This window comes from Chrysemys picta, chromosome 4, assembly GCF_011386835.1.
Source record: "Chrysemys picta bellii isolate R12L10 chromosome 4, ASM1138683v2, whole genome shotgun sequence".
NCBI classification, from domain to species: domain Eukaryota; kingdom Metazoa; phylum Chordata; order Testudines; family Emydidae; genus Chrysemys; species Chrysemys picta.
In genome coordinates, this window is record NC_088794.1 from 10,115,488 (window position 1) to 10,143,435 (window position 27,948).

Genomic DNA, 27,948 nt, shown 5'->3' on the forward strand with positions numbered 1-27,948 from the left:
CTGAATGCTGGCCGAGCCCCTGTCTCTCTGCACTAACGTAAGGATGCTCACCTCCTGCAGCCAGGTGACTCATCCTTGTTTTGCACAGGCTGCCCACTGTCGTTGCAGAACCTCACAGGGAGCATCACGGCCTGAAGGGGCCCAGTACAAGTCTCCTGCAGGACTCTGGCTTTGGCTGGATTTGCTGCAGGGAGACAGGGATCCCTGGTACCGAAGGCCCAGTTTCAGAGTTGTGGAGGCCACAGGCCTGCCCCTGTGGAACTGTGTGGGTCCCTGTGGCTCAGCACACACACTAAAGAGGTTGCTCCCTGGGGACTGGTTACAGGCTGGAGCATAGACCAGACCCTGTAGGTACGTGACAAAGAGTGCCCTTGCCAGAGGGTGGCTACAGATGTGGTGGGGTATCTCAATCAAGAGACCCTGAATCACAGTGCAGGAAGAGGTGGGGCTCTGACAGAGACCCGAACAGCCTGGATTTAGCAAAGAGATACTGGCACATCGCCTTAGGATAGTGATAAACAGAAAAAAATCTGCTTTCCTAACCAATTTGGGACTCTCTGAGCTTAAAGTGTTACCATTTGGGTTAATGAGTGCAGGATCCACCTTTCAAAGGCTTGTGAATCAAGTGGCTGGGTGACAGGACTTTGCTCGTGTCTACATGGAGGATATTGCAGTCTTCAGCAATTCCTTGCCAGAGCATAAGTATCACCTGGGAATGGGGCTGAAGAGACTCAAAGGCGCAGGTCTAAGTGTAAAGGTGTCAAAGTGCAGGATGGGGCATTGAAGATGTAAAACAAATTCTGTCGGGAAAGGCGAAGCCGGACTCTGGCCAGGTGTTTCAATTGTGCACTGACGCATCCAACACAGGCTTGGGAACACTGCTGATGCCAGCAGGGGAGGGCACCGAGCAGCACCCCATCCCTTTCTGAGTAGAAAATGGACTCCAAATGAATGGAATGACGTCGTTATAGAACATGAATGGTCGGCAACTGTGGGTTGTCCGACAGCTAAGATCCTACCTGTTCAACCGGAGGCGCTGGGTACTGACTGACTGCCCCCCTTTAGCGTGGCTACACAGAACCAAAGGCACCAACTCTTGGTTGGTAAGCTGGAGTACAGCCCTCCAAAGGCATGAGATGGAGACTCAACATGTCATGGGGGCAGATGCGCTATCCAGGCAAGAGGGCCCAGAGGAGATGCATTCGGAAGAGCCAGTGGCTAGGCCTAGGGCGTCAATGCCAGGAGGCGACGGGACACAGATATGCCCAAACACGCCCAGGCAGGTATGTTACATGTCGAACAACCATTTTCTCACTATTACACTGATGGGGTCTTGTGTGACAGTGACATTCCTCAGGGTACAATCTGGACCGATGGACAGCTGTGTCCCCTCAGCTCTCCAATCTAGGGAGCCTTTTACACTGCTTCGCTGTGAAAGCAATCACTCCGGGTCTGTTCACACAGGCCTGTAGCATGCAAAATCACTCCCAGATGAATATGAGTGCTTCTAACCAGCCACTCCTGAATTAGGTTGCAGAGTGACACTAGCAAACTCCCAGTCCTAGACTTGTCTCCAGCAATATGAGTCTTGTACTGCCCAGCTCTCTCCTTCTGGACAATACAAAGTCATAGAAAGTCCATCATTTCATTAATAGAAAATGATATGCACAAATCTTGTTATCTCTAGTGGAGGGTCCCAAACACTTCAGTCCAAACACACTGGCGTAGATAAAACAACAGAACAAGTTTATTAACTACAGAGAGAGAGAGATATTTTAAGTGATTATAAGTAATGAGGCATAAAAGTCAGAATCGGTTACAAAGAAATAAAAGGTAAAATGCAAATTAATACCTAACTTTACAAGCTAAGTGAACTTAAAGCAAATGGATTTCTCTCACCATGTATTCACAATTGTCTGGCTGGATTCTTTCAGCCAGGACTACTCTCCCAGTGATGCTTCCGTTGTTGATGCTGTGAGTAGAGATGAGAGAGAGAGGTGATTTGGGGCGTCTGTTCCTCATTTTTATACCTTTAGCTCCTCTTTGAGAATCACCTCCAGCTGGGGTTCAGGCACCAGCGAGTCTGTTTGCCAAGATGTAAATTTCTCGCTCACATCCTTCTTCGTGTCAAAGAATGGCCGCTTAACTTAGTGATATAGTCCAGTTGATTTTGTTGACACCTGACTGACATGTCAATTTCCCTGTTTGTCTCTGAAGAACTGATTTGGGTTACTTCCCCAGATTTGAAATATGCCTTAGTAACATTGTAACCGAACCTTCTGTGGGTCACAACTGAGACACCAAATTCAGGACTAACTGCTAAGAAATAGGGCAGATACGCCCCAAAGCTGTCGGCTATTCTCTCATGAGATATACCAAACCAGCAACAAAAGTCAATTTCTGTTTCCCCACACTGGCTAACAAGAAGTCAGAACAGCAGTTTCCTTAAGCATTCCAGTCCTTGTATCGCCACCAAAAACACTAGACTTATAGATGAGTGATTCTTTAAAACCAATTTAATCAAATAACAGGTTCTTCTGATCCAAAGGACCATGCCCAGGTCAATATACAACTCAGATCTTACTCAAAAATCACATTGTTGCCAGTCCTTTAGTATCTGAAATCTAAAGGTATATTCAAAGAAAGAATGAAAGAAAATGGTGAGAGTTAAAATTGGTTCAAGGAATCAAATAAGTACAATAACTGCAAAGTTCTTGGTTCAGGCTTGTAGCAGTGATGGAATAAACTGCTGGCTTGATAAGTCTCTGGTTACTTCCAAATCATTGGAAGGACCTCAGTCCCTTGGTTAGAATGCTCCCATTAGTACAAATCCTTAGTCGAGAGGTTTGAGCTGGAAAGAGGCAAAATGGAGGTGTTCCCAGGGCCTTTTATAGCTTCTGCCATGTGGAGGGAAACCCATTGTTTCAAACAAAGCCCTCAGCACAGCTAGTAGAAAATTAAAAGATGGGGTATGGAATGATATGGGCAAGTCACATGTCCAGGCAGAATGTTGATTAGTCACAGCAGGAAATCATTACCTATACCCCAGACAGCACCTTTGTGTGGTGTGTAGTTGCTGGTGAGTATTTGCTTCAGGTTGGGGAGCTGTCTGTAGGCGATGACTTTAATCCTACTTTTTATATTTAATAATATTTGCAGGACAAATATGGTCTCCCATGGTCAACTGTCGGTTAAGTGTTTCTTGATGAGCCACTTAATATGGGTCATTACACATATTAAATCTATTTCCCCATGTTAAGTATCCTCACACCGTCTTGTCAACTGTCTAAAAAGGACCATCTTGTTTATCACTACAAAAGGTTTTTTTCTCCTGCTGATAATAGCTCATCTTAATTAATTAGCCTCTTACAGTTGGTATGTCTACTTCCACTTTTTCATGTTCTCTGTATGTATATATATCTTCTTACTATATGTTCCATTCTATGCATCCGATGAAGTGGGCTGTAGCCCACGAAAGCTTATGCTCAAATAAATTTGTTAGGTTCTAAGATGCCACAAGGACTCCTGTTCTTTTTGTGGATACAGACTAACACGGCTGCTACTCTGAAACCTTAATTTGAATAGTCCCTCCAAGATGTGCAGACTAAATACCTTGTGGGTGTTACCCCAGGAGCAAACAGTTGAAATCCAGGTATAGAGCCAATACTCATAACTTCAAATACAAAAATGATAGGTGCATACAGATAGCATAATCATATTCAGCAAATCATAACCTTTTCATAGACATCTTACATGCCACATTTTGTACAAGAGTTTTTGCAAATATCTAACAGTGGTTGCCATAATGATCTCTATGTGTTTATATTTTAATCAGATAACATCACAAACATCATACAGCACAATCTTATAACGTTACCTATAATGTGCCCCTCAAGCGCTGGATGAGGCGGCACATCCTGGTTCCCTACTCGGAGGGGCTTTCTGATGCCCCCCCCAGAGGGGCTGCCCACCGCGGAACCAGCATCAGAAACACAAGAGCAGAGGTCGCCCCTGAGCCTGGTCAGTTTCTGGCGGCACATCTGTTATTAATCTAGGAGTGGGAGGGATTTCCAATTTATTACCCAAAGCAGAATGTATTGCAAGCCGCAGGTGTGGTGACGACACAGGAAAGGAAACAGAACGCCAGGTTTGTTGGTAGCCAGAGAGCTTCAAAAGCCTCTTGCAAAAAGCCTCCCAGGAAAACTTTTCCTGGGGTTTTTATTTCTCTCCTTGTTTTGTTTACAACACTTCTTAGTGGTTACATTTCATGCGCATAAAAAGGCCAGGCAGTATACATGCACATAAGATAACGAACCCATCTCTTGAGCGCGTGAACACCAGCTGCGAGGGTACAATCAAATTAGCCAAATAAGTTTCCCAAACACAAACGCTGGATTGAAGGTCACTCCTGCCTCGTAGCCATGGGAGCAGTTTGCCGCGCCTGTGGGCTAGCGATTCGGGAGCTATGCGTCCCTACACGCAGGCAGCCGCATGTAGCCAGTAATGGCAGGTTGCTGGCACCACGTGAAATTCAAAATGGAAATTGGGAGTGCAAACAACACTGAAACAAGCATTGAACATTAAACTTGGACTAGAAACTCGCACATTCTTACAGAACTGTGCCTAGGGTTGCCAGTTTGGGTTGGACATATTCCTGGAAGTTTCATCACATGACATAAAAGATTAATCTTTAATTCCTGGGGGGTTGGCAATCCTAGATGAACTGTGATGGGTCTGGTCACAGAGACCCCCTTGGGAACTGCCACTTGATGTGCTGAGACTACCTCTGAGCCCGTTTTCCCTGCCAGCTTGGGACTCCAGCCCCCTGTCTTGTTGAGCCAGACACGCCAGTCTGCTCCAACACAAACCCAGGGTCTGAACCACATGCCCCTAAGCTGCAGATTTAACTGAAAACAGCTTAAGAAGTGTTCCTGTCTCTAGCACCCAGACACCCAGTTCCCAATGGGATCCAAACCCCAAATGAATCCGTTTTACTCTGTATAAAGCTTGTCCACTCCTGATCGCCAGGAAACCCTGGTGTAATGTTCCCGTACCAGCTATGGACTGGCCACAGAGCTTGCATAGACACACCCAATGTGTTCATCATTAGACCCTCTCCTGCTCTGCCAGGTCTGGCTGAGATTCCTTTAAATAAGGTAGGTTTCAGAGGGGTATCCGTGTTAGTCTGTATCGGCAAAAACAATGAGGAGACCTTGTGGCACCTTAGAGACTAATAAATGTATTTGGGCATAAGCTTTCGTGGGCTAGAACCCACTTCATCAGATGCATGGAGTGGAAAATACAGTAGAAGGTATAAATACACAGCACATGAAAAGGTGGGAGTTGCCGTACCAGTGGGAGGTCGGTCTAACGAGACAATTCAATTAACAGTAGGATACCAAGGGAGGAAAAATCATTTTTGTAGTGGTAATGAGAATGGCCCATTTCAAACAGTTGACAAGAAGATGTGAGTAACAGTAGGGGGAAATTATTATGGGGGAAATTAGGTTTTGTAATGACCCAACCACTCCCAGTCTTTATTCAGGCCTAATTTGATGGTGTCCAGTTTGCAAATTAATTCCAGTTCTGCAGTTTCACGTTGGAGTCTGTTTTTGAAGTTTTGTTGTTGAAGAATTGCCCCTTTTAGGTCTGTTACTGAGTGACCAGGGAGGTTGAAGTGTTCTCCTCCTGGTTTTTAAATGTTACAATTCCTGATGTCAGATTTGTGTCCATTTATTCTTTTGCGTAGAGACTGTCCGGTTTGGCCAGTGTACATGGCAGAGGGGCATTTCTGGCACATGATGGCATGTATCAGATTGGTAGATATGCAGGTGAACGAGCCCCTGATGGTGTGGCTGATGTGGTTAGGTCCTATGATGGTGTCCCTTGAATAGATATGCGGCCAGAGATTGGCACCGGGGTTTTTGCAGGGTTTGGTTCCTGGGTTGGTGTTTTTGTTGTGCGGTGTGTAGTTGCTGGTCAGTATTTGCTTCAGGTTGGGGGGCTTTCTGTAAGCGATGACACAGGAGCGATACGTAACTTGTTTGTATTGGTGTATAAAGATGTATCTCAAAGGGAGTGTCTTTATCTGGCCGAGGAGATAGTGGAAAGTCCCGCCACTAACTGAGCTGGTCCATTGTCCAAGGCATACATGTGCTAGCATAACTGTAGACATCGATTTGGGGAGCTAAGACCATGTTATGATGTTGCACCCCATAATGATTTATAGAAATTTGCTTATGAGTGTACATATGACATAACTGGCATACGTTTTATGCCAGATATGCCATGTAACATATCTTTGCAAAGGTTATGATCTACTGAATATAGTCATCCTGTTTGTATGACACGTATCATTTTTACATCTGAAGTTATGAGCGTTGGTTCTCTGCTTGTATTTAAAGTGTTTGCTGTAGGAAGCACATAAGGCAGATTTGGTCAACATAGTGTGAAGGGGCTATTCAAGTAATTGGGAGTACTTAACTAACAATGGACTTTGAGAGACGCTAATCCCCATCTGATCTTTCCTAGGAATGTTCAAACTAACATGTAAACAATGGCATCGGCCTGCAAAAAGCTGAATCATTCATAGACAGGTGACTTGCCCAGGTGGCTAGAGACCCCATTTTGTGGCTGTGAAGTGGCACAAGAGAAAGACTCTACAAGGCCCTGGAAGCCCCTCCATTTTGTCTTCAGCTGGCTCAAGAGATAGCCTCTCCTCCCCAAAGAGATGCCTGAAAGAAACTGAAAAAATGACAGAAACTACTGGGGTGTGAGTGATTGTTAGACCCAGACTAGGAAGGAGTCTAGTCCGTTAAAGAAGCTTATTGGAACATCTCTGAGGGCGAGATTTACCTGCATTTAGTTTCCTACTGCATTAGGGTTAGACTTGTGTGTTTTATTTTATTTTGCTTGGTAACTTACTTCGTTCTGTCTGTTATTGCTTGGAACCACTTTAATCCTACTTTTTATATTTAATAAAATCACTTTTACTTATTAAGTAACCCAGAGCAAGCAAGTAATTCCTGGGGGACCAAGCAGCTGTGCATATCTCTCTATCAGTGTTATAGAGGGCGAACAATTCATGAGTTTACCCAGTATAAGCTTTATACAGAGTAAAATGGATTTATTTGGGGTTTGGATCCCATTGGGAACTGGGCATCTGGGTGCTGGAGACAGGAGAACTTCTTAAGCTGTTTTCAGTTAAGCCTGCATCTTTTGGGGGACATGATTCAGACCTGGGCCTGTGTTTGTAGCAGGCTAGTGTGACAGATTTTCGTTACCAATCTGCTCGAGGCCACAGTTGATCAGGATCTTTTTGGGGAGGAGATGATGAGGCACACCAATTATCTGAATATTAAAGCTTTATTGATAAAATAATTAAACAACAGCAGAGAGTGCTGGGAAGGCTCCCACGTCATTCAGGGGAAGAAAGAAAGCATTAATGCCCCAAGCCCTAACCCACTTTCATACTCACACACGCACAACTCAGACTGGCCAAGTCTGGGTGTAATGTCAGAAGAAGGGGGGGGGCGGTGAAAAGGTGGACGGGAGTGCTGTGTTGGGCCCAGGCTGTCCAAGGATCCGCTGTGCTCTCCAAGTTGCTTCAGCTCTCAGGAGGGTTTTAAGTCCTTGCTCCGTGTGTGTGTGTGTGTGTGTGTGTGTGTGTGTGTGTGTGTGTGTGTGTGTGTGTGTGTGTGTGTGTGTGTGTGTGTGTGTGTGTGTGTGTGTGTGTGCACGCGCTCCGTTCAGAGAACTCTGCTCCCGGTGCTCTTTCATAGATTCTAGGACTGGAAGGGACCTCAAGAGAGACCTCATGGCAGGACCAAATACTGTCTAGACCATCCCTGATAGATATTTATCTAACCTACTCTTAAATATCTCCAGAGATGGAGATTCCACAACCTCCCTAGGCAATTTATTCCAATGTTTAACCAGCTTGACAGTTAGGAACTTTTTCCTGATGTCCAACCTAAGCCTTCCTTGCTGCAGTTTAAGCCCATTACTTCTTGTTCTAGCCTTAGAGGCTAAGGTGAACAAGTTTTCTCCCTCCTCCTTATGACACCCTTTTAGATACCTGAAAACTGCTATCATGTCCCCTCTCAGTCTTCTCTTTTCCAAACTAAACAACCCCAATTCTTTCAGCCTTCCTTCATAGGTCATGTTCTCAAGACCTTTAATCATTCTTGTTGCTCTTCTCGGGACCCTCTCCAATTTCTCCACATCTTTCTTGAAATGCCCTGCCCAGAACTGGATACAATACTCCAGTTCATGCCTAACCAGTGCAGAGTAGAGCGGAAGAATGACTTCTCGTGTCTTGCTCACAACACACCTGTTAATACATCCCAGAATCATGTTTGCTTTTTTTGCAACAACATCACACTGTTGACTCATATTTAGCTTGTGACCCCCAGATCCCTTTCTGCAGTACTTCTTCCTAGGCAGTCATTTCCCATTCTGTATGTGTACAACTGATTGTTCCTTCCTAAATAGAGTACTTTCCATTTGTCCTTATTGAATTTCATACTATTTACTTCAGACCATTTCGAATTATAATCCCATCCTCCAAAGCACTTGCAACTCCAGCTTGGTATTGTCAGCAAACTTTATAAGTATATTTTCTATACCATTATCTAAATCATTGACGATACCTAACAGAACTGGACCCAGAACAGATCCCTGCGGGACCCCACTTGTTATGCCCTTCCAGCATGACTGTGAACCACTGATAATTACTCTCTGGGAACAGTTTTCCAACCAGTTATGCACCCACCTCATAGTAGCCCCATCTAAGTTGTATTTGCCTAGTTTATCGATAAGAATATCATGCGAGACCATATCAAATGCCTTACTAAAGTCTAGGTATACCACATCCACCGCTTCTCTCTTATCCACAAGACTCGTTATCCTATCAAAGAAAGCGATCAGATTGGTTTGACATGATTTGTTTATTACAAATCCATGCTGGCTATTCCCTGTCACCTGACCACCTTCCAAGTGTTTGCAGATGATTTCCTTAATTACTTGCTCCATTATCTTCCCTGGCACAGACGTTAAACTAACTGGTCTGTAGTTTCCTGGCTTGTTTTTATTTCCCTTTTTATAGATGGGCACTATATTTGCCCTTTTCCAGTCTTCTGGAATCTCTCCCGTCTCCCATGATTTTCCAAAGATAATAGCTAGAAGCTCAGATACCTCTTCTATTAGCTCCTTGAGTATTCTAGGATGCATTTCATCAGGCCCTGCTGACTTGTAGGCATCTAACCTTTCTAAGTGATTTTTAACTTGGTCTTTTTTTATTTTATCTGCTAAACCTACCCCCTTCCCATTAGCATTCACTATGTTAGGCATTCCTTCAGACTTCTCCATGAAGACTGAAACAAAGAAGTCATTAAACATCTCTGCCATTTCCAAGTTTCCTGTTACTGTTTCTCCCTCCTCACTGAGCAGTGGGCCTACCCTGTCCTTGGTCTTCCTCTTGCTTCTAATGTATTGATAAAAAGTCTTCTTGTTTTCCTTTATTCCTGTAGCTAGTTTGAGCTCATTTTGTGCCTTTGCCTTTCTAATCTTGCCCCTGCATTCCTGTGTTGTTTGTCTATATTAATCCTTTGTAATCTGTCCTAGTTTCCATTTTTTATATGACTCCTTTTTATTTTTTAGATCATGCAAAATCTCGTGGTTAAGCCAAGCTGGTCTTTTGCCACATTTTCTATCTTTCCTACCCAGCGGAATAGCTTGCTTTTGGGCCCTTAATACTGTCCCTTTGAAAAACTGCCAACTCTCCTCAGTTGGCACCCCATTGTGCTGGGTGCGGCGAGGACACAGTGACCAAGACCAGGCCGGCATAGCAGGGGGCTGCAGGTCGGGATTGAGGGGCACCGGTGGAGAAGGGGGTCAGGCAGCCCCTGCTCTCACTCTGCCCCTGGCCCTGGTGCATTCTGGGTGCATTTGTATTTCCCCGGAGGCCCCTCGACCTCTGCCCAGAGCAAAATCCCAATCAACTGTGCCAAGTGGGTGCAGGGATGTCACCGCCTCTGGGCTCCAGGACTGGCAGACTCTGTTAATGGTTCATTCACTGCGGAATAAGAGGCTGGAGCAGCCCCTGAGGGAGAGACAGACAGGGACCTCGCAGCTCCACAGACACCCAGGAACCGCTCCTTCCCCTGGCACGGAGTCACCCCAGGTGAGTGGGAGCCCCAGCCCTGTACAGACAGCAGTGGCATCACATGGTCTTACAGCAGCCTTCTTCTTTTGGGGTATCTGGTGAGTACAGGGGCTGTGCGCAGACTGGTGAGTTATTGTAGAGTCTCTGGTGAGCACGGAGGCCATCCACAGACTGGTGAGTTATTGTAAGGTCTCTGGTAAGCACGGGGGCCATGCACACACTGGGGTGTTTTTGTAGCATTTCTGGGGAGCACAGGGGCTGGGCACAGAATGGTGAGTTATTGTAGGGCATAGGGTGAACACGGGGGCCATGCACAGACTGATGAGTTATTGTAGCGTCTCGGGTGAACACTGGGGCCATGCACAGACTGGTGAGTTATTGTAGGGTCTCTGGTGAGCACAGGGGCCATGCACAGACTGGTGAGTTATTGTAGGGTCTCTGGTGAGCATGCGGAGCCATGCACAGCCTGGTGAGTTATTGTAGGGTCTCTGGTGAACACGGGGGCCATGCACAGAAGATTGGTGAATTATTGTGGGGTCTCTAATGAGCGTGGGGGTGGCACACAGACTGGTGACTTATTGTAGGGTCTCTGGTGAACACGGGGGTCATGCACAGAAGACTGGTGAATTATTGTAGGGTCTCTGATGAGCACGTGGGCTACACACACTCTGGTGAGTTATTGTAGGGTCTCTGATGAGCACGTGGGCTACGCACACTCTGGTGAGTTATTGTAGGGTCTCTGGTGAGCACAGGGACTGGGCACAGACCGGTTAGTTATTGTAAGGTCTCTGGTGAACGCACGGTGGGCTGCGCACAGATGGGTGAGCTATGGTGGGCTCTACACATAGTGTTTGCTATTTTGGCAGGGCTGGGAGCTGGCAGCTTGTCTCTGGGGTTGGGAGACAGTCACAGGGAACTGATGGGTCTCCTGTCCCCGCAGGTGTCCCTCGCAGTGTCCCGCTGAAAGCTGTGAAGGCCCATCTCGGCCAGCGATGCTGATCCTGAGCTGTTCCTCCAAGCTGCGGCTGCTGGAGGGGATGCTACGGAGGGGCCTGCCTGACACGCTGCCGGTGACCAGGACTCGCCCGACCCCACAGAGCCGAACCCTCCCACCCTCGGGCTGGGCAGAAAGCAGGGCAAAGTCCCTCATAGACACCTGGGTGATGGGGCACATATTGGACTGGGGTGCAATCCCCTGGGTCGGGGGTACCTGGAGGGCTGGCCCCTCTACCTGGTCAGGGGGTAGCAGTTTGGGGGCAGACCCTATCTCCAGGTGAGGGGGCAGCAGTTCAGGGGCCGGGCAGGCTCTCCTAGATCCACAGGGGATGTGCCGTACCCCAGCTTGTCACCAGGCCCCTGGGGGCAACCCCTGTATTGGGCCAGGGCCCAAGGCTCCACACGGCTCCACAGGGGCAGGCCTGTGACCTCCACCACTGGGCCTTTGACACCAGCCCTCCCATCTCTCTCCGTGGCTCCCTGCAGTGAATGCAGCCGAGACAGACGCCTGCAGGAGGCTTGGACCGGGCCCTGCCGTGTGTGTTGGCAGAGATCCCGGCAGCCTTTGCAAAACACAGTAACGGTTCATTAGTCACCTGGCTACAGACTCCTCAGGTTAGCACAGGGAATCAAAGGTTAAGCCACAGCCCAGCCTGCCCAAGCCTGGGCAATGAGCCAGCCAAGACGTCACAGGCCCCATGGCTGGCTCTGGCTCTGTCCCTTTGTTCTCAGGTCAAGGTGAGCTGGGGGCCTCTCTGCTGCAGAGCCATGAGGGGGAATCTCGCTCGCTCGGTGTGAACGTCCACCCCAGCCTTTGGGGTTTCCATGGTCTCTCCAGATCCTCCTTGCGCGTGTGTAGACTTTATTCCCTTGGTTAATGAGGCTGGTCTCCAGCCGGGCTGTTACATGAGTCACAACCCGTCCCTTCCCTTCACACGCTGCGCAGAGCAGTACAGGACGCAGAGGGAAACTGAGACACACATTTGAATCAGGAAGATACTACAGAAAGCTTCTACTTCATCACACAGGCCCCCTGCCCTGGGTTAGGGGTAGCAGGAGGGCAGGCCCTTCCCCGAGGTTAGAGGTAGCGGTGGAGGAGCCCTCCCCTGGGCCTTCTCCTCACTCACCCCCCTGCCTCCCAAAGTCCAAATCCAGCACCAATGCCTACTGCTCACCCAGCGTAACCGCCAGGACCTGCCCATCCAATCAGAGCACAAGCGGGCTCTGTGCCAGCCAATCTCAGTATGGTCAGGGTTTGCGTAAGCCAATGAACATGTGGGCGGCTCCATGGCAGCCAATCACAGTGTGGGACAGCTGGATGCTAGCCAATCATGGCTCTGAACACCCCCACCCGCCTGGCTCTGAATTTCCTCCTGGTCCTCACCATGGGTGGCCCTGACCACACCCAGCTAAACCATTGACAAAATGGGCCTTTTATATATTTGTATGAATCCTATGTGTGCCTCAGTTTCCCCTGGCTACCCGGTGCGGGAAGCAAACCGTGAGAGGGAACCAGCTGGCTGTGAGAAGCAGCAAAAATGTGAAGAAATTCAGCAAAGGGTAAGTGGGCAAAGGTCCCAGGGATGCTGGATTGCGCAGCGCGCTGGATACTAAATTGTCCGTTTAAGGAGGAGGAGGGGCTGTAGACACCAACCTCAATGCCTTTGAGAAGGGTTGTGATTTGATCCTGGCTGACCCTTCGCACTGGCTCTGCTGTCTCACCCCCATGCTCGGGCCCCCAAAGCCATAGAGACGTACAGCCAGATGGACGGCGTTAATACTGGGGACTGGGAACTGTTCCAAAAGGCTCCACTGCTTATGTTTGACCTGACACCTGAGGCTTATATGAAAGGGTTTTGGGGTGTGCAAAAGACCCAGGGTGGGACCTAAATGGAAGCCACCTGCCGACTGGGAGAAACCCTCCCGACAGCTCGGATCCCAGTGCAGACACAGGTCTCGGGTGGGGCTGGTAGTCATGGTTCTCCTGGACATCGGCTCTGACCTCCTGCTGAGATTTTCTGTATCACCTTAAGACAAAATCCAGTCCCTGATCCTGCCCCAGCCAAGGGTTTGAACCCCAGGAGCCAGAGGTTCAGACTGGAGGTGTCAGTGAAAAGGCGAATAGCCTTTGAATCCTGCAGTGAGCAGGGTTTTCCCCCCTTGCCCGTAACACTAAGGAAAGGCTGTTGAGCTCAGGACACCTGTCTGTCTGGAAGTTGACCCCTGTATTTGAGTGCGGCAGGGGAACCGTCCCATCTCCATACGGGAGATATGAGTCACACGGGCTCCGGCAGAACTTCCCTCAGGCTGTGGCCAAGGGAGCCAGCTGGCAGCCTGCTCTCCCTGGGGAAACAGAGTCAGAGCTGAACATGGTGGGAGCTGAGCCCCCAGCTGAGCATGGGCAGACACGGGCAGGGCATGGCCAAGGTTAAGACCCAGAATTGCCAGCAGGGGGACTCTGGCCTGGGGTGAGGGCAACAGGTTAACCCCAGGAGGGGAAATGGATTCCTGGCATACACAGAGCCCTGGGGTCGGGACACGACCAGCATCGGGGAGCCCCCTGCATCACCAGACCCTGGGACACCAGAGCCCCAGAGACACGGCTGGGCTAAGACCAGCCTTGCAGGGGGACACACCCACACCGATCCCCCAATGCTCATGGGGTCACTCCCTACCCCAGCCTAGGGGTCAGGACACCCCAGGGTGCAGCCAAGATGGCCGACACATGGAGGAAGGGGGCGGCCACGACCCTTCTCACTCCCTGGCAGATGGGGGGGTGCAGTGGCTGGATCCCATCCCAGTTTCAAACCCAAAGGTTTGTGGGGGGGCAAAAGGGTGCTGAGGCTGCATGAAAACTCCCCCCTGCCACCTGCTAGTGTCACTGAACAGACCTGCCCTAAGCGTGGATGTGAGACTGCTCTGAGCTGGGTATTGGAAAGGGTGAGTTTGATTCGAGCCAGCTGTGAGCATGCTGACCGTGCCTGGTAGGACAGGGATGGGGAAGATGCTGTGGCTTCTATGGATAGCATTTGGGGGTTCAAACTTCACCAGGATGGTCACTGGTTAAAGTGACCCTGCCCAGTGAAGAGATGAAATAAAGTAGGATTTTTCTGTAATATTTTTACAATGCTATGTGTGCCTCAGTTTTCCCCTATGTGTTGCATGGCTATCCAGTTGCAGGGGCAAGGGGGAGGATTAAGTTTACACTCAGGGCAGTCTAAGAGACATGGGGTGAGTGTCACCTCCCTGTGAGGGTGGAATAAAGGCTCCTTAAGTAACTTGTTGAACTCAACCCAGATCCCCAAGGGGGCCAGAGAGACAAGGCAAGCGCTGCTGACTCCTGGATTTCCCCACCTCTCAGCCGGGAGGCTGAGCAGAGACCCCAGCTCGAGAGCACAGGACTGGGAGGTGGGGGGTGCTGGACAAAGATGGAGGCTCTCACCTGGAGCTGGCCAAGGCGGTCAGACGGAGACAGAGACAGCCTGGAAAGCGTTTTTCACTCCAGTTTAGCTGGGCCCTGGCTGACCGCAATGGACACTGCTTTACCCCCAGTTCTCTCTGCTGACCTAAGGCCGCTCCGTGACTCATAAACCAGCCTGGCTTGACAATGCTGCCGGGTGTCACTGCAAACACAGGCTGGGGTGTCGGAGCCCGCCAAGAGCGTCCAGGTCTCTCCAGGGGTCTGGCTCAGTGGGAGGCACCGGGCAGAGCTCGCGGGGTGGAGCAGGAGGGCTGGAGCCCAGAGGCTCCATCTCAGAGGCGGTGGCCTGCCCTGCAGGAAGAGTGGGGCCCCTGGGGGGTGGCACTTTGAGGGCTCCTCCAAGGGGCAGAGTAAAAGCTGGGGCCCAGCACCGATCCTGGGGATCCGGGACATCCCCGGACTCTGACCCTTGTGTCTTGGCAGGTCTACGGCGCTGTGATGCATGTGAACCGCGGGAACCCGGCTGGCCAGGAGGTGCTGGTGGATTCATGGCCAGAGTTCAAAATGGTCCTGACCCGGTCACGCAGAGAAGTGCGGCCTTAGCTGGGCCCCTCCCATCTGCCCCGCTCCCCTCCCCCGCCTTTCGCCATCGCTCCCCTCACCCGCCTGATGCCATCACTGTCCCTTTCCCCTCCCTGCGATGCCATCAATGCCCCGCTCCCCTCCCCCACCTGATCCCATCACTACCACGCCCCGACTTCCTTGCCCCTTTCCCTGCTTGGTGTCATCTCTACGCCTCCCCCTCCTGTCTGCGCCACATCCCCACACCCTGACTCCCCTTCCTGCTGCCCAGACCCCTCTGTCCCATTCTGCCCTCAGCCCCCTGGATCTGTTCATGGGGCCCCTTCCCCCATCCTCAATCTCTTACTTGGGGCTCACTGTGCCCCACTCCCCCGATGCCGTTGCTGAGGGTCATGTGGGGGAGGGGGCAAATGCTGCGCTCATCCCCAGGCAGTGTCCCCCCTGCAGGTGGCGTGGGACCCAAGCGATTATTTCACCAACTTGTACACGGCCTTCTACCGGGACGAGGGCGCCTGCCGGGCCCTGCTGGAGAACAGCCACGCCTTGGACTGGGGCCAGGCCTTCCAGATACAGGGTGAGCCCCTCCAGCCCCGCTCTGTCCAGCACCTGACACATGGGGGGTAGAACCACTCCCCCCCCACAGGCCAATAGCCCCAAGGATCCTGCCTGGGCCCCTTCTCCATCCAGACCCAGGATCCTGAATGAACCAAGCTTGAGAACCCCCAGTTGGGTCATGCCGGCCCACAGGGCTCTTGGCCCCTCCCTGCTCCTCTCCCCCACCGGGCTGGGCCCCCCACGTCCATGGGCACCTTTCAGGGGCCCCTGCTGACAGTGCACGGCTGTCCCTGCAGGGCTGCAGGACGGGGTATACGAGACCATCAGGGACATCGCCAGGTCCAGAGGGTTTGAGATGGAGACGTATCTGCACCGGCCGCTGCTGCACCCAGACCCGCCTGCCATGCCCCAGTACCGGTAGGTGCCCCCCAGATATGGGGTGTGTGAGAGAGAATGGGGCAATGTACACAACCAGCCTGTACTAGATGGAGGGGGGAGCGGGGCTGGAGAAAGGGAACGACCAGGCGAGAGGCCTCCATTGCGTCCTAGATCTGGTGGCAATGAGTTCCCCAGGCTAACGGTGCTGGCAGAGTGAGGGCATCACCACGGCCCCACACACAGCCCCAGGCCTTGGGCACATGCTGCCAAGGATTTTCCATCCTGCTCCGGGGCAGGGCTGAGTCAGCCCTAGAGCTTTGCCAGGGGGCAGGGGCAGCCCAGCCTGGCCAAGAAACCTCTTTGGCCCCAGAATGGGGAGAGGAGGGGAGGGGCAGCCTGTAACCCTTCAGTATCCTGGGACGGGCAGCCAGGGGTCCTTGACCCCAGAGCCGTCCCCTCTGAGGGGAGGGGGGCTCCAAGCACAGAGCCCCCATGTCCCTCCTTTCCTGTCAGCGGGTAGGTCTCCGGGCAGAGCTTAGCCAAGGCCCATTGTGACGTTATTGACATAAACTAGGACTGTATAGATCATTGTTGCAACCAAGGTCCTGTAGTGGCATGCAAATCTTGTAAAAAGGGGGTCAAATGGGGTGTCTAGGACAAGGTTAAGGTTTGCTGGTTATGATTATGCTGTTTATATGTGTGTATCAGTTGTTTAGTCGAAGTTATGAATATTGGCTCTATACTGTCTGTATGGCAAACTTATGCTATGCTTCTGGGTGACATCCCAGACAAGCTGAGATTAGCTCTGCCTAGCCTGCTTGATGGCCCATTAAGGACCATCAGCTATACAATGGACCCATTGAGAGAAGGCAGATACGCCTTGTAACTCAGCAAAGTATGCAGGAACTGGCCCATGTGACTCCAGACTCCATTTTGCTGTAATTTTCCACAGTAAGAACAAAGAGGTGTTCTTACACCTGGAAAAGACTATATAAGGCTGATGCCTCATCTCCATCTTGTCTTCAATCCTGCTTCATACCTCTGGAGGAACTTTGCTACAAGCTGAAGCTTTGAACAAAGGACTGAGGACCCATCCCAGCGGGGGATGTATTCCAGAGACTTGATTTGAACCTGCAGTTTATTCCATCGCTGCTGCAAGCCTGAACCAAGAACTTTGCCATTATTGTATGTAACTGATTCCATTTAACCAATTCTAACTCTCATCTCTATCTTTTTCCTTTTATGAATAAACCTTTAGATTTTCGATTCTAAAGGATTGGTAACAGCGTGATTTGTGGGTAAGATCTGATTTGTATATTGACCTGGGTCTGGGGCTTGGTCCTTTGGGATCAGGAGAACCTTTTTCTTTTACTGGGGTATTGGTTTTCATAACCATTTGTCCCCATAACGAGTGGCACTGGTGGGAATACTGGGAAACTGGAGTGTCTAAGGAGATTGCTTGTAAGACTTGCGGTTAGCCAGTGGGGTGAGACTGAAGTCCTCTTAGTCTGGCTGGTTTGGTTTGCCTTAGAGGTGGAAAAAACCCCCAGCCTTGGGCTGTAACTGCCCTATTTGAGCAATTTGTCCTGAGTTGGCACTCTCAGTTGGGTTCCGCCAGAACCGCATTGTCACAGTGGTGTAGTCGTGCTTGGATCCACAGAACCAGGTCAATTAAGCTTTGGATCAGAACCCCACGTTATCCAAATTTGAATTTTGGGATTGAGAGTTTGGTTGGTTAAAGAGCAGTTGCAATGGGTGAGCAAAGAGCATATGAGGGCCTTGACAAAAAAGCCCTGAAAGATTTGTGTTCAGAAAAGGGGATAAGCTTTAGAAAGAAAGCTACAAATCAAGAACTGAGAGATCTGTTAATGGCCAGTGATCAGAAGGCAGAAGCAATTGAAAAGCAAAAGGCAGCAAGTAAACTTCAATTTGAACATGAACAAAGACTGGCAGAAATTCGATTGCAGGAACTAGAAGCTGAGGCAAAAGTGCAAAGATTTCAGCTCCAAGTCAAAAAAGCAAGGGAAGAAAAGCAGAAATTGTATCCTCTTGAAAGTCCGGTTTATAACAATGTTGGTATGTTGTATAACTCTGAGCAGTTGTCTGGGTGTAACCAAATGTACCCCAATTCTGCCACCTTTTATGTAAATGCTTTTACTGTGTGTTCAGTAAAGAGTGACTCCATAACTTGTGCCAATGCTCTGTATGGGAGTGGTAATGAAAGATTCACAGAGAATGTAAAAGTCAATGGTAAAAGCTGTGTAAGGCAAATTATGGCTTCTAACATCACTCTTGTTAAAGCAGATCTTGTCAAAGAGGAAGATTATTTACCAAATCAGAGTGTGAATGTTGTAGTCCTCTCTGAGTTTACTGTCCGTGTGCCTTTAGCCAGAATCCACCTTGAATGGAATGGTGCTAAGCATGAGGTTATAGCTGGTGTAAGGAAGTTATTGCCTAAGGATCTTTTGATTGGGGAAAATGTTAAAGCTTTGTTCAGTCCAGGTTGTCAGTCACAGGACAGGAATGATTTTAAACCTGTGTCTATTGTGGGCAATGATTTGCCCTGGGAGGGTTGCTCCAAAGGTTTGTCTGAGAAGAGCTATTTGTCGGTAAATGAAGTTTCTGAATGTCGGTCTAGTGTCTCAGAAGTGAATCTGGAGTTAAATCAAGAGCAGCAAAATCTTATTGGGCAGGAAAATGTTTCTCTGGAGCAGACTAAAGAGGATGGAAAGGGTGGATTTTTGATGGGTGATGCATTGGTGGCTAGTACAGCTTGTAAAAGTGAATCTGAAAAGGGTAACTGTGATTTGCTGGCAGTGGCTCAGTGTAGTAAGAAGAGCAGTTTATCTGTTGGGAGTGGCAAGGTGCCTGGTAAGGAAGCTGCCCCACTCTCCCAGTCTTTGTCTGTAATCAGCCCTGTGTGCTGGGACAAAGGAGAGGAAGGCAGGAAAAGTTTGGAGGAGCCTGGGCAGCCTTGTGAGCTGATGGCTTTGTCTAGTCAGCAGTTTGGGAAGGCAGGGATAGTGGAAGATGAATGTCCCTATACCTTACCTGTTTCCTGTGTGGAGAATAGTGACAGTGAAGGAAATGTGCCTGTGTCTGTCAGGGGTATTTACTTGCCTATGGAGGAAGCTACCTCAGTCTCCAAGCAGTTGTCTGTGAACAGCCCTGTGTGCTGGGACAAGGGAAATGAAATCCCGAGCTATGTGTCTGGTAAAAAAGGTGTCTCCAGCTCTTCTTTGTCTGTGGAGCAGACAGAAGGTGCCTTTCAGCCTGGGATGGTTGAGAATAGTGCAGTTGTCTCAAAGTTGGTTCTGAATTCAACTAAAGCCCAGGAAGGGAATGGTCCTAAGTCTGTGTCTGCTGGGGAGAATGGCCCTGTAACTAAGTTGCATACAGTTAGTGTCTTAGCAAAATCCCAGAGACCAGACAATTCTGGTGCTTGTATTTTGCCTATTGCTAGTGTGTGGTTGGTAAAGGGTGTAGCAACACTGTCTAATCAGGGTAATACCCTAGCCGGGGCACACGGAGAGCATGAAGGTGATTTGGTTGTGTTACCTACTGATGGTGTGGAAACTTGTAGCAAGAAGGAAAGGATTCCTAAACTTGTGTGTGGCAAAGGAAAGGGAAATGTTTCTAACCTTTCATCTAGGAAGTCTATGGGTTTGCCTGAAAGGGGATTGTGTAGAAATCTGCCTGATGGGCCAAAGGAGATCCTGGATGTAAGTAAGACCCAGAAAAAGTCTGTTGTTGCTCAGGAAAGTGTTCCTTTAGAGCAAGCCCTAGGTGAAGAGGGTAAGGGCAGAATTTCTGTGAGGGGTGATTTGCTGCTTAAAAAAGCTCCTGGGGAAAGGAATCCTCATGGTAATTTGTGCAAGCAGTTCCCTGCAAATGAAGGGTGTGAGAGTAATTTAATCAAGGAAGTTTCAGTTCCTAACAGCCAGAAATTTTCTGTTGTGAATGGATCCACTGACTTTCCTTTCGAAAGATCCAGTGTGGGTAGCTTTGAGAAGGTCTCAGATGGAGTAAGAGCTGTTAAGAAAGTTGAGCAGCCCTATAACCGAGTGGCTGTGTGTGGCCAGCTTGTTGGGAAGACAATGGTGTTGGAACAGGAATGTCTCCATTCTAATTCTTTAAGTGAGCAGTCTGTGCTTCAGAGTCTCAGGACAGATTTGGTTACTGGTGTTTCAAAGCAGAACAGTTTTATGGCTAAATGCTTGAGGATGCAGGGGAGAGCAAGCAAACTCTCACCCTCAAACTCTTTGGATTTGTGTGGTATCTCTTTAAGACAGAGTCCAGCCTTGAAAATAATAGCAGTTAAGGATATGAAAACTGGTGGACTGGCTCCTGTCTGTGATAATGCAAATTACTTGTCTAGCTGGGAGGGGAAGGACTTGCTAATAGCTGTTAGCACAGAGGGCCCACCCCATCAGCCAGTGAATTCTGTTAAGCAAGAGAAATCAGGGTTTGATCCTGCAGGACAAGGAGGAAAGAGAAAACTGAATTTTGCAAAGGGAAGCCACAGGTTAACCCTAAAATGCCCAAACTCCAATGGTATTGAGCCAAAGGTGTGGCATAACAGACATGACTGTAGATGGACACTTGCAATGAACTTGTTGTTATTGCTAAATTTTGTAATGAATGTGTTGCTATTGCCACAAACTGTAAAAATGTACAATGTGCTTAATCTTTGGGAGAATCCCTTGAACATGTTAAAAGGAATACATGAGAACACACGTTATGTTAAAAGGCCTTGTTACACTGGGGTTTCACAGTTCATGCCTATAAACAATATGGGAACTTTTCACAGGGGAAAAGACATTCCAGACCTAATGTGCTGTATGAAAAGGAAAACTGAGGCAAACTACCATATTGCTTTCATGGTTAAATGCCAAGATTCCTGTACTATGAAGAACATTAATATCTGCATTTATTCGATGTTAATTGGGTTCCAAACATTTGCCCGAGCTTGTATGGATAAAGTAGCGATTTTCTTTAGCTCTGGGCAAGATCACATGAGACATACAGGAACGATGCTGCCAGAGCAGATCCAATCCACTATTGTTCTAACTAAGTTTTACCTTGAGTTTGTAAAGAGGTTCAATCATGTGGTTGAACATGATTTTAATAAACCATTTCTTTGTTATGCACTGGTACGGCTTCTAACCCAATACTAGCTGTAGTGAGACAGAACCCAGGATGGGGAGCTCTTGGGATGCAGTCAGTGATGTTTGTGTCATCCCTTCCTGCATCAATTTTGCGTTGGGGGTGTGACGTTATTGACATAAACTGGGACTGTATAGATCATTGTTGCAACCAAGGTTCTGTAGTGGCATGCAAATCTTGTATAAAGGGGGTCAAATGGGGTGTCTAGGACAAGGTTAAGGTTTGCTGGTTATGATTATGCTGTTTATATGTGTGTATCAGTTGTGTAGTCGAAGTTATGAATATTGGCTCTATACTGTCTGTATGGCAAACTTATGCTATGCTTCTGGGTGACATCCCAGACAAGCTGAGATTAGCTCTGCCTAGCCTGCTTGATGGCCCATTAAGGACCATCAGCTATACAATGGACCCATTGAGAGAAGGCAGATACGCCTTGTAACTCAGCAAAGTATGCAGGAACTGGCCCATGTGACTCCAGACTCCATTTTGCTGTAATTTTCCACAGTAAGAACAAAGAGGTGTTCTTACACCTGGAAAAGACTATATAAGGCTGATGCCTCATCTCCATCGTGTCTTCAATCCTGCTTCATACCTCTGGAGGAACTTTGCTACAAGCTGAAGCTTTGAACAAAGGACTGAGGACCCATCCCAGCGGGGGATGTATTCCAGAGGCTTGATTTGAACCTGCAGTTTATTCCATCGCTGCTGCAAGCCTGAACCAAGAACTTTGCCATTATTGTATGTAACTGATTCCATTTAACCAATTCTAACTCTCATCTCTATCTTTTTCCTTTTATGAATAAACCTTTAGATTTTAGATTCTAAAGGATTGGCAACAGCGTGATTTGTGGGTAAGATCTGATTTGTATATTGACCTGGGTCTGGGGCTTGGTCCTTTGGGATCAGGAGAACCTTTTTCTTTTACTGGGGTATTGGTTTTCATAACCATTTGTCCCCATAACGAGTGGCACTGGTGGGAATACTGGGAAACTGGAGTGTCTAAGGAGATTGCTTGTGAGACTTGTGGTTAGCCAGTGGGGTGAGACTGAAGTCCTCTTAGTCTGGCTGGTTTGGTTTGCCTTAGAGGTGGAAAAACCCCAGCCTTGGGCTGTAACTGCCCTATTTGAGCAATTTGTCCTGAGTTGGCACTCTCAGTTGGGTTCCGCCAGAACCGCATTGTCACACCCATCAACAGCGATGACTCTGCTGGGGCTGGACTGGGGCTTGTCAGACAGCCCCTGTGCTGAGGCCACGGGAGTGTTTCGATCCCCTTCCCCCATGTGCTGGGGCTCAATCCCCTACCCCCCAGGGGTCACCTTCCCCCATGTCCTGGGGCCTCTCTTGATCCCCTCCCCCCAGGACTCCCCCTTCTCCCTGTGCCAGGTCAGTCCCACTCCAACCTCCCTCCCCTCCATGGGGGGCACTGGGGAGAACATTATACGGGCTAATTTTCTGTCCAGCCCATCTCAGCATCTCAACCAGGAAGAGGATGGCGCTGCCGGAGCCTGCTCCTCTCCTATTCCATGTCATCCCAATTAATGGAGATATCCTATCTCCTAGAACTGGAAGGGACCTTGAAAGGTCATTGAGTCCAGCCCCCTGCCTTCACTAGCAGGACTAAGTACTGATTTTGCCCCAGATCCCTAAGTGGCCCCTTCAAGGATTGAACTCACAACCCTGGGTTTAGCAGGCTAATACTCAAACCACTGAGCTATCCCTCCCTCAATCCTACTCCCCAGGCTCACTCCCTTGTACCAGATCGACCCCCCCAGCCCCGGGATCACTGCACCCCGCACCCCAAGCTGAGTCAACATCCCCGTATGCTCACACCTCCCATGTTTGGTCGCTCCCCGTTTCCCTCCCCTAGACTTACCCCTTCCCCTGCTGGTTCTATTCCCCCCCACACACACTGACCCTCTCCCCTTGCCAGGTCAATCCCTTCTGTGCTCACCCCACCCCATCCTGTGTCTCTCTCCCCCCTGCCCTGTCTTGCAGGCCTGACAAGGGGCTCAGGCTGGCCCCCGTGTCCCCCGCCCACGCCACGCTGCTCAACGACACCTGGAACTTTGGGGGGAACAACTGGAGCCTGCGGTACCTGTGCCTCCTGATCCGCCACTTCCCCAACGCCTGCCTGCTGGGCCCTGAGGGGACCCCCATCTCCTGGTGCCTCACCGACCAACTGGCTGCCCTGACGCACGGTTACACCCTCCCGGAGCATCGTGGCCAGCACCACATGAGGTCCGTGGTGGGGACGCTGGCGGCACAGTTGCATGCCCGCGGCTTCCCTGTTTACACCCGGGTGCTGCCCCACAACGAGCCTTCGCTGCACTCCCTGCAACGCCTCGGCTTCCGCATCCTGCCTGGGGTGTTCTACCGGCTGATAGTGAGGCCCGGGTTCACCCAGTCCCAGCCAGCCAGTGCCCTGGATTCGGCCCAGGACCCTGCGCCCAGCTCTCGGGAAGAGCCACGTGCCCAATAGCACATAGCATGGGGGGAAGGGAGATGAGGACACAGCCTACGGCCCTGCGCCCAGCTCTGGGGGACAGCCATGCTCTGCCAGCATGGAGCCCTGGGGGAGGGGAGGAGATGGGGTTTCAGACCAGGGCCAAGCGGCCAACTCTGGGAAACGGCCGCGCTCTGACAGCCACCAGGGGAGCTCAGCTGTCAGCCCTTGGGAAGCCGGGGTCTGGTGGAGGATACTAGCTCATGCTCCATTATCCCCTGGAGCAGGACAGAGGCTCAGTAGGGGGCACTATCCCCTGGCAGTCAGGGCTCAGCAGGAGGTGCTCTCCATTCACAGTGCTGCCCAGATGCTCCATGCTGTGGGCTCAGCAGGGGGCGCTCTCCCGCTCCCTTCCCCAGGCAGTTTGTTGCTCGGCTGGGGCTGTGGTAGGGGGTCCCCTTTCCAGGAGCTGTGCCTGGTCTTGCCAGAGTTTTGGTGCAAGCTCCTTTGGGCTCCAACCACATATCGCAGCTGTAGCCCACCCCTTACCGCCCCTGTGGTGATAGGGGGCAGGTGCTGGCCTTGCACGGTTGCTCCAGGGCCAGCAGGCAGCTGGAAAGCCAGGCCAGGACTTGTGTTTATGATGGTGCACTACACAAGGGAGGGGAGCAGCCATAGGACCCCACCGTAGAGCCCTGCTGGGCCCGAACACAGGGAGGAGCCTCCACTCTTCTCCCTTCCCCCCAGAATGGACGTCCTCGGCCCTGGGCAGGGGACTTGGGACTGACCTGCCCCCTGCCAGCCCCAGAGCACAGGCTGCTCCTCCCCATGTAGCTGGGCCCAGCTGTAGCCCCAGTGAGCCGTTGGGTTGGGGGGAGGGGACCCCCCCCCAGCAGACATGGCAGGTTCTCCTCCCCCTTGCTGGTAGGTCAGTAGCAGTGTGGAGAGGGGGTGGGGCACTGGGGCTCCTTGAAGCTCTGTTTGGATTCCAAGCTAAGGGACACAATCAACTTTCCCCAGAGTTCTGATTACTTTTAACTTTTAACTCCTGCTTCCAAAACACACAGTGATTTGAAAAGGAAAACCCAACCTATGGTGGCTCCCTTTGGCAAAGAGACAGTTTGATTATCCAGAGCCACCTGAAGGCTCAGTGTGGGGCACGGTCTTTCTCTCTTTCACTACAGCTCTTATCTGCTATTTTGTTACCAAAAAAACCCAGATTTAAAATCTTTTCCCATTCTCCTGGCTTTGACTGCCCCACTGCAGCCACGACTTTGGTCTTTATTTAAACAGTTTAAATTTTGTAAAGCATTGAGTTTCCTCAGGGTTAAATACCAAAGTTAAACAATGCTAGTTACCTGTGTCTGGCAAAAGTGTTTCTCTGTCTTGCAACTTTGCATGGAAGAGTCAAATGGATTTTAGTGGTATTATTCAAAACAACACGAATTCATCTTAAACCTACAGAACCCCAGGACTGTTCTTTTAGCAAATTTGACTAACTTGTTCATAGTCAAATGATTGCACTTAGATAACCTCTTTGCCTGGATTATTTACAGACATTTCTTTGGAAAAGGGCCAATTTTCCTTCAGAATAACTGCAAAGAAACCAAGAATTCTCTTCTTCTTTAACATTTTTACAACATTCAACTGATTAATTCTCTCCAGCCTCAACTTCTCACTCTCTTTCCTTAAATCACTTGCTTATCCCCCAAAATAACACCTTAATCAACTCCGATTTTACCATGCCAAGTACTGTTTCAGGGATTTAAATTCCCCATGTCTGCACTTATTCCTTTTTTCACTCCTGCCACTATGCCCTCAAGGCTGTTTTCTAATTTCCTTATCTGTTGCCTGCCTGCTTGTCTGGGCCTGATCCTGTTTTTCTCGCCGAACTGTTCCTTTCCATGGGCACAGGCTTTGTTTCACTACCAATTTAACAAGGAGGGTGGGCTCCTTAATTAGCCCCCACCCCACCTGGTCCCTTTCCTTTTCATAATTACCCCACGGGGTGCCCTCCTCGTAGCTGGGGGTGCCGTACATACGACACTTTCCCCCCTTCTCCCGCTGGACCTTTCCTCAGTCTTAATGAGGGCCACTATAGGGGTGCAACCAGGTTATGCCCAAAATTGAGGATCCTCACAAAGGGAGAGATCAAAGCCCTCACAAGGGTCACCCGAATCAGCCCCCGTGAGTCTCGCCACCCGGACCGAACGCACGGCCAATTGACGTTTTAACTGTTCCGTTTTCTTTTCATGGCGTGCACACTGCCTTTGCGGCGTATGCTGGGCACGAATGGTCAAGTTTTTGACGAGTCCCTGAAGGACCGGAACCGGCTTAGCCAGTGCTTCCAGGCGGGTGCATTCCGCCTTTTCCGCCTGGAAGTCCTGTCTCAAGGCCTGTAACTTGTCCTGGGCGTAGGCCTGGGTTGCTGCCTGGTTAGTGATCTGCGCTTTCAGTTGCTCAATTTCCCCACCAGCTGTCGGGTACACACCTCTTCACTTCTTCCCAACTCTTCTTTCTGTCCTAACAGCATTTGATACCACATGGCTGCTGCAGTCCAAATTAACCCACAGCTGCCCCTAGGTTTTTGCTCTTCAGCTTTTCATACTTGGCATACAGGTCTAACAAATCCTGCCAAGAATGCACCTTCCTCTGAAGCTCCATCACGGAACCCCAGGGATTATTACACTATGGCTGAGGGCACATGAGCCAAGGATTATTTCCTTAGAGCGAGAATCGCTAAATCCTCCTCCCTTCTATCACCCGGGACTTCTACAGCCGGGGTTGTACCTATCTACACCCTGCCCCGGGGACCAGCGTGGAGAGAGGAATGCTAAACGTCTCTCTGGTTCTCACAGATGAAACGGCTGAGGGTGGGCGCCACCTTTATCATAAAATCCTCAACATGCAATACCAACAATGCCAGAGAGAGCAAACATGAAATACCAAGGGCAGAACAGTTGGTGTGTTCCACAGGGCTCCCCCCCCCCACCTCCGCAATTCTCCACCAAAACTGTGACAGATTTTTGTTACCAATATGCCTGGGCCACAGTTGATCAGTTGTCCAGGGCCCTCTGTGCCTGGTGCTCTTTGTACCAGTCCTAATCAGCTTGCTGTGGCCTTCTCGGTTGTCCACAACACACCGACTCTGGAGAATTTGTTTTCCCATCTGTTGGCCTTCACCGTCGCCGCCTCATTCACTCTGTTTTTACTGCTATCTTTGCAGCTTTGCTCCACCTAGTTCTCCTCTTCTCACAACTGGGCAGCTGTAGATTTCTCGTCAAGCCCATGACTTTGGGCCAGGGCCAGCGTCTTATCGTCACACGAAGCTAGATAAAGTGCCAAGTTAACCCGTTCTCTGCTTTTTTCTTTCTTCCCCCCGATACCAGTCAGCTTTGTGTTCTCGGGGAACCAGGGCGCAGTATCCAGCCTGTCTGACTCATGAAAGATACCCCCACCTCCCCACCACCAGCCTCTGCTTAAACCAAAACACATCAGAGAAAAGAATTGCAGAGAGCAATGAAGGGCATTGGAAGACACACCTAGACCCCTCCTGACAAGGGTGACAAGATTGAGGCATTTAAATTTGCATACAGAATGGAGAACAGAGAACCGCCCTGTACTCTAGGACCAGAAAAAGCAGGGAAGCACTGCATCCTGGGAATCTCTGCTCCAGATGTTAATGAACGTATGCCTGCCCACACCCAGCTCAGCAGTTATCAGACCAATTCTAGTAATGAATCCTTGATTGATATCCAAAATACTGAAGCAGCCTAGTTGCATTGTGATCTCCCTGGAAGAAAACACCACCCATAGCCAAGAGTGATCAGCTCCTATTGTCTAGCCTAAAGAAAACCCTTGAGTCATCAGTTTACCCATAAACAAATCTAGTGCTCTCCCTTGAACCATTGTTGTTTCTCTACAAAACCCCCTAGCTATGCCCAAATAAGTGTTCTGATGCATAGACCCAAGCTCTGCATCAGTTCCACTGGGACTCCATCTCCTGACTGATCGTGCTGGGGGGTCTGCCTGTCTCCTGTCCTCAGGACCCTGAGCTACCACCATCACCTGGGAACCCCCACCAGTTCAAGCTTCAGGGAGCGGTGAGATCCCCTTCTTTCTCTCTCTCTGTGTTTTCAATTCCACCTTAGGTATTAACCTTTAATAATGTACGTTATGTTAGTGATCACTAGTATTCAATAAATAACTTGAATGGTTAAGCTGGTTGCTTCTCTCTCTCTT

At 49.8% G+C, this 27,948-nt stretch overlaps 2 protein-coding genes across 9 annotated transcripts in view; one reads left to right on the plus strand and one right to left on the minus strand.

Annotated features, from left to right (window-relative positions):
• Positions 1-27,948, minus strand: part of MTCH2 (mitochondrial carrier 2) — a 212,069-nt gene that overhangs the window by 140,967 nt on the left and 43,154 nt on the right. The window lies entirely within an intron of this gene.
• On the plus strand, positions 652-27,926 carry LOC112060007 (glycine N-acyltransferase-like protein 3). 6 transcript variants are annotated; one of them, XM_065594498.1, is made up of 6 exons: positions 652-1,283; positions 11,106-11,235; positions 15,066-15,149; positions 15,612-15,738; positions 16,016-16,136; positions 23,259-27,926. In XM_065594498.1, exons 1-6 carry the CDS (start codon positions 1,132-1,134, stop codon positions 23,740-23,742), a joined length of 1,098 nt encoding a protein of 365 aa, XP_065450570.1. In that variant the 5' UTR covers positions 652-1,131; the 3' UTR covers positions 23,743-27,926. The 6 variants fall into 6 exon arrangements, with proteins under 6 accessions (XP_065450570.1, XP_065450569.1, XP_065450574.1 ...); XM_065594497.1 differs by having other exon boundaries at positions 669-1,283; positions 15,066-15,173; XM_065594503.1 differs by lacking the exon at positions 652-1,283 and adding an exon at positions 10,045-10,183 and having other exon boundaries at positions 15,066-15,173.

Bases quoted from the DNA above. Each gene is read 5' to 3' on its own strand.
- LOC112060007 (XM_065594497.1), top strand. From the start codon at position 1,132: ATGAGATGGAGACTCAACATGTCATGGGGGCAGATGCGCTATCCAGGC. The intron at 1,284-11,105 runs GTATGTTACATG...CTGTCCCCGCAG, and splicing joins GCCCAAACACGCCCAGGCAG to GTGTCCCTCGCAGTGTCCCG. The intron at 16,137-23,258 runs GTAGGTGCCCCC...CCTGTCTTGCAG, and splicing joins CCTGCCATGCCCCAGTACCG to GCCTGACAAGGGGCTCAGGC.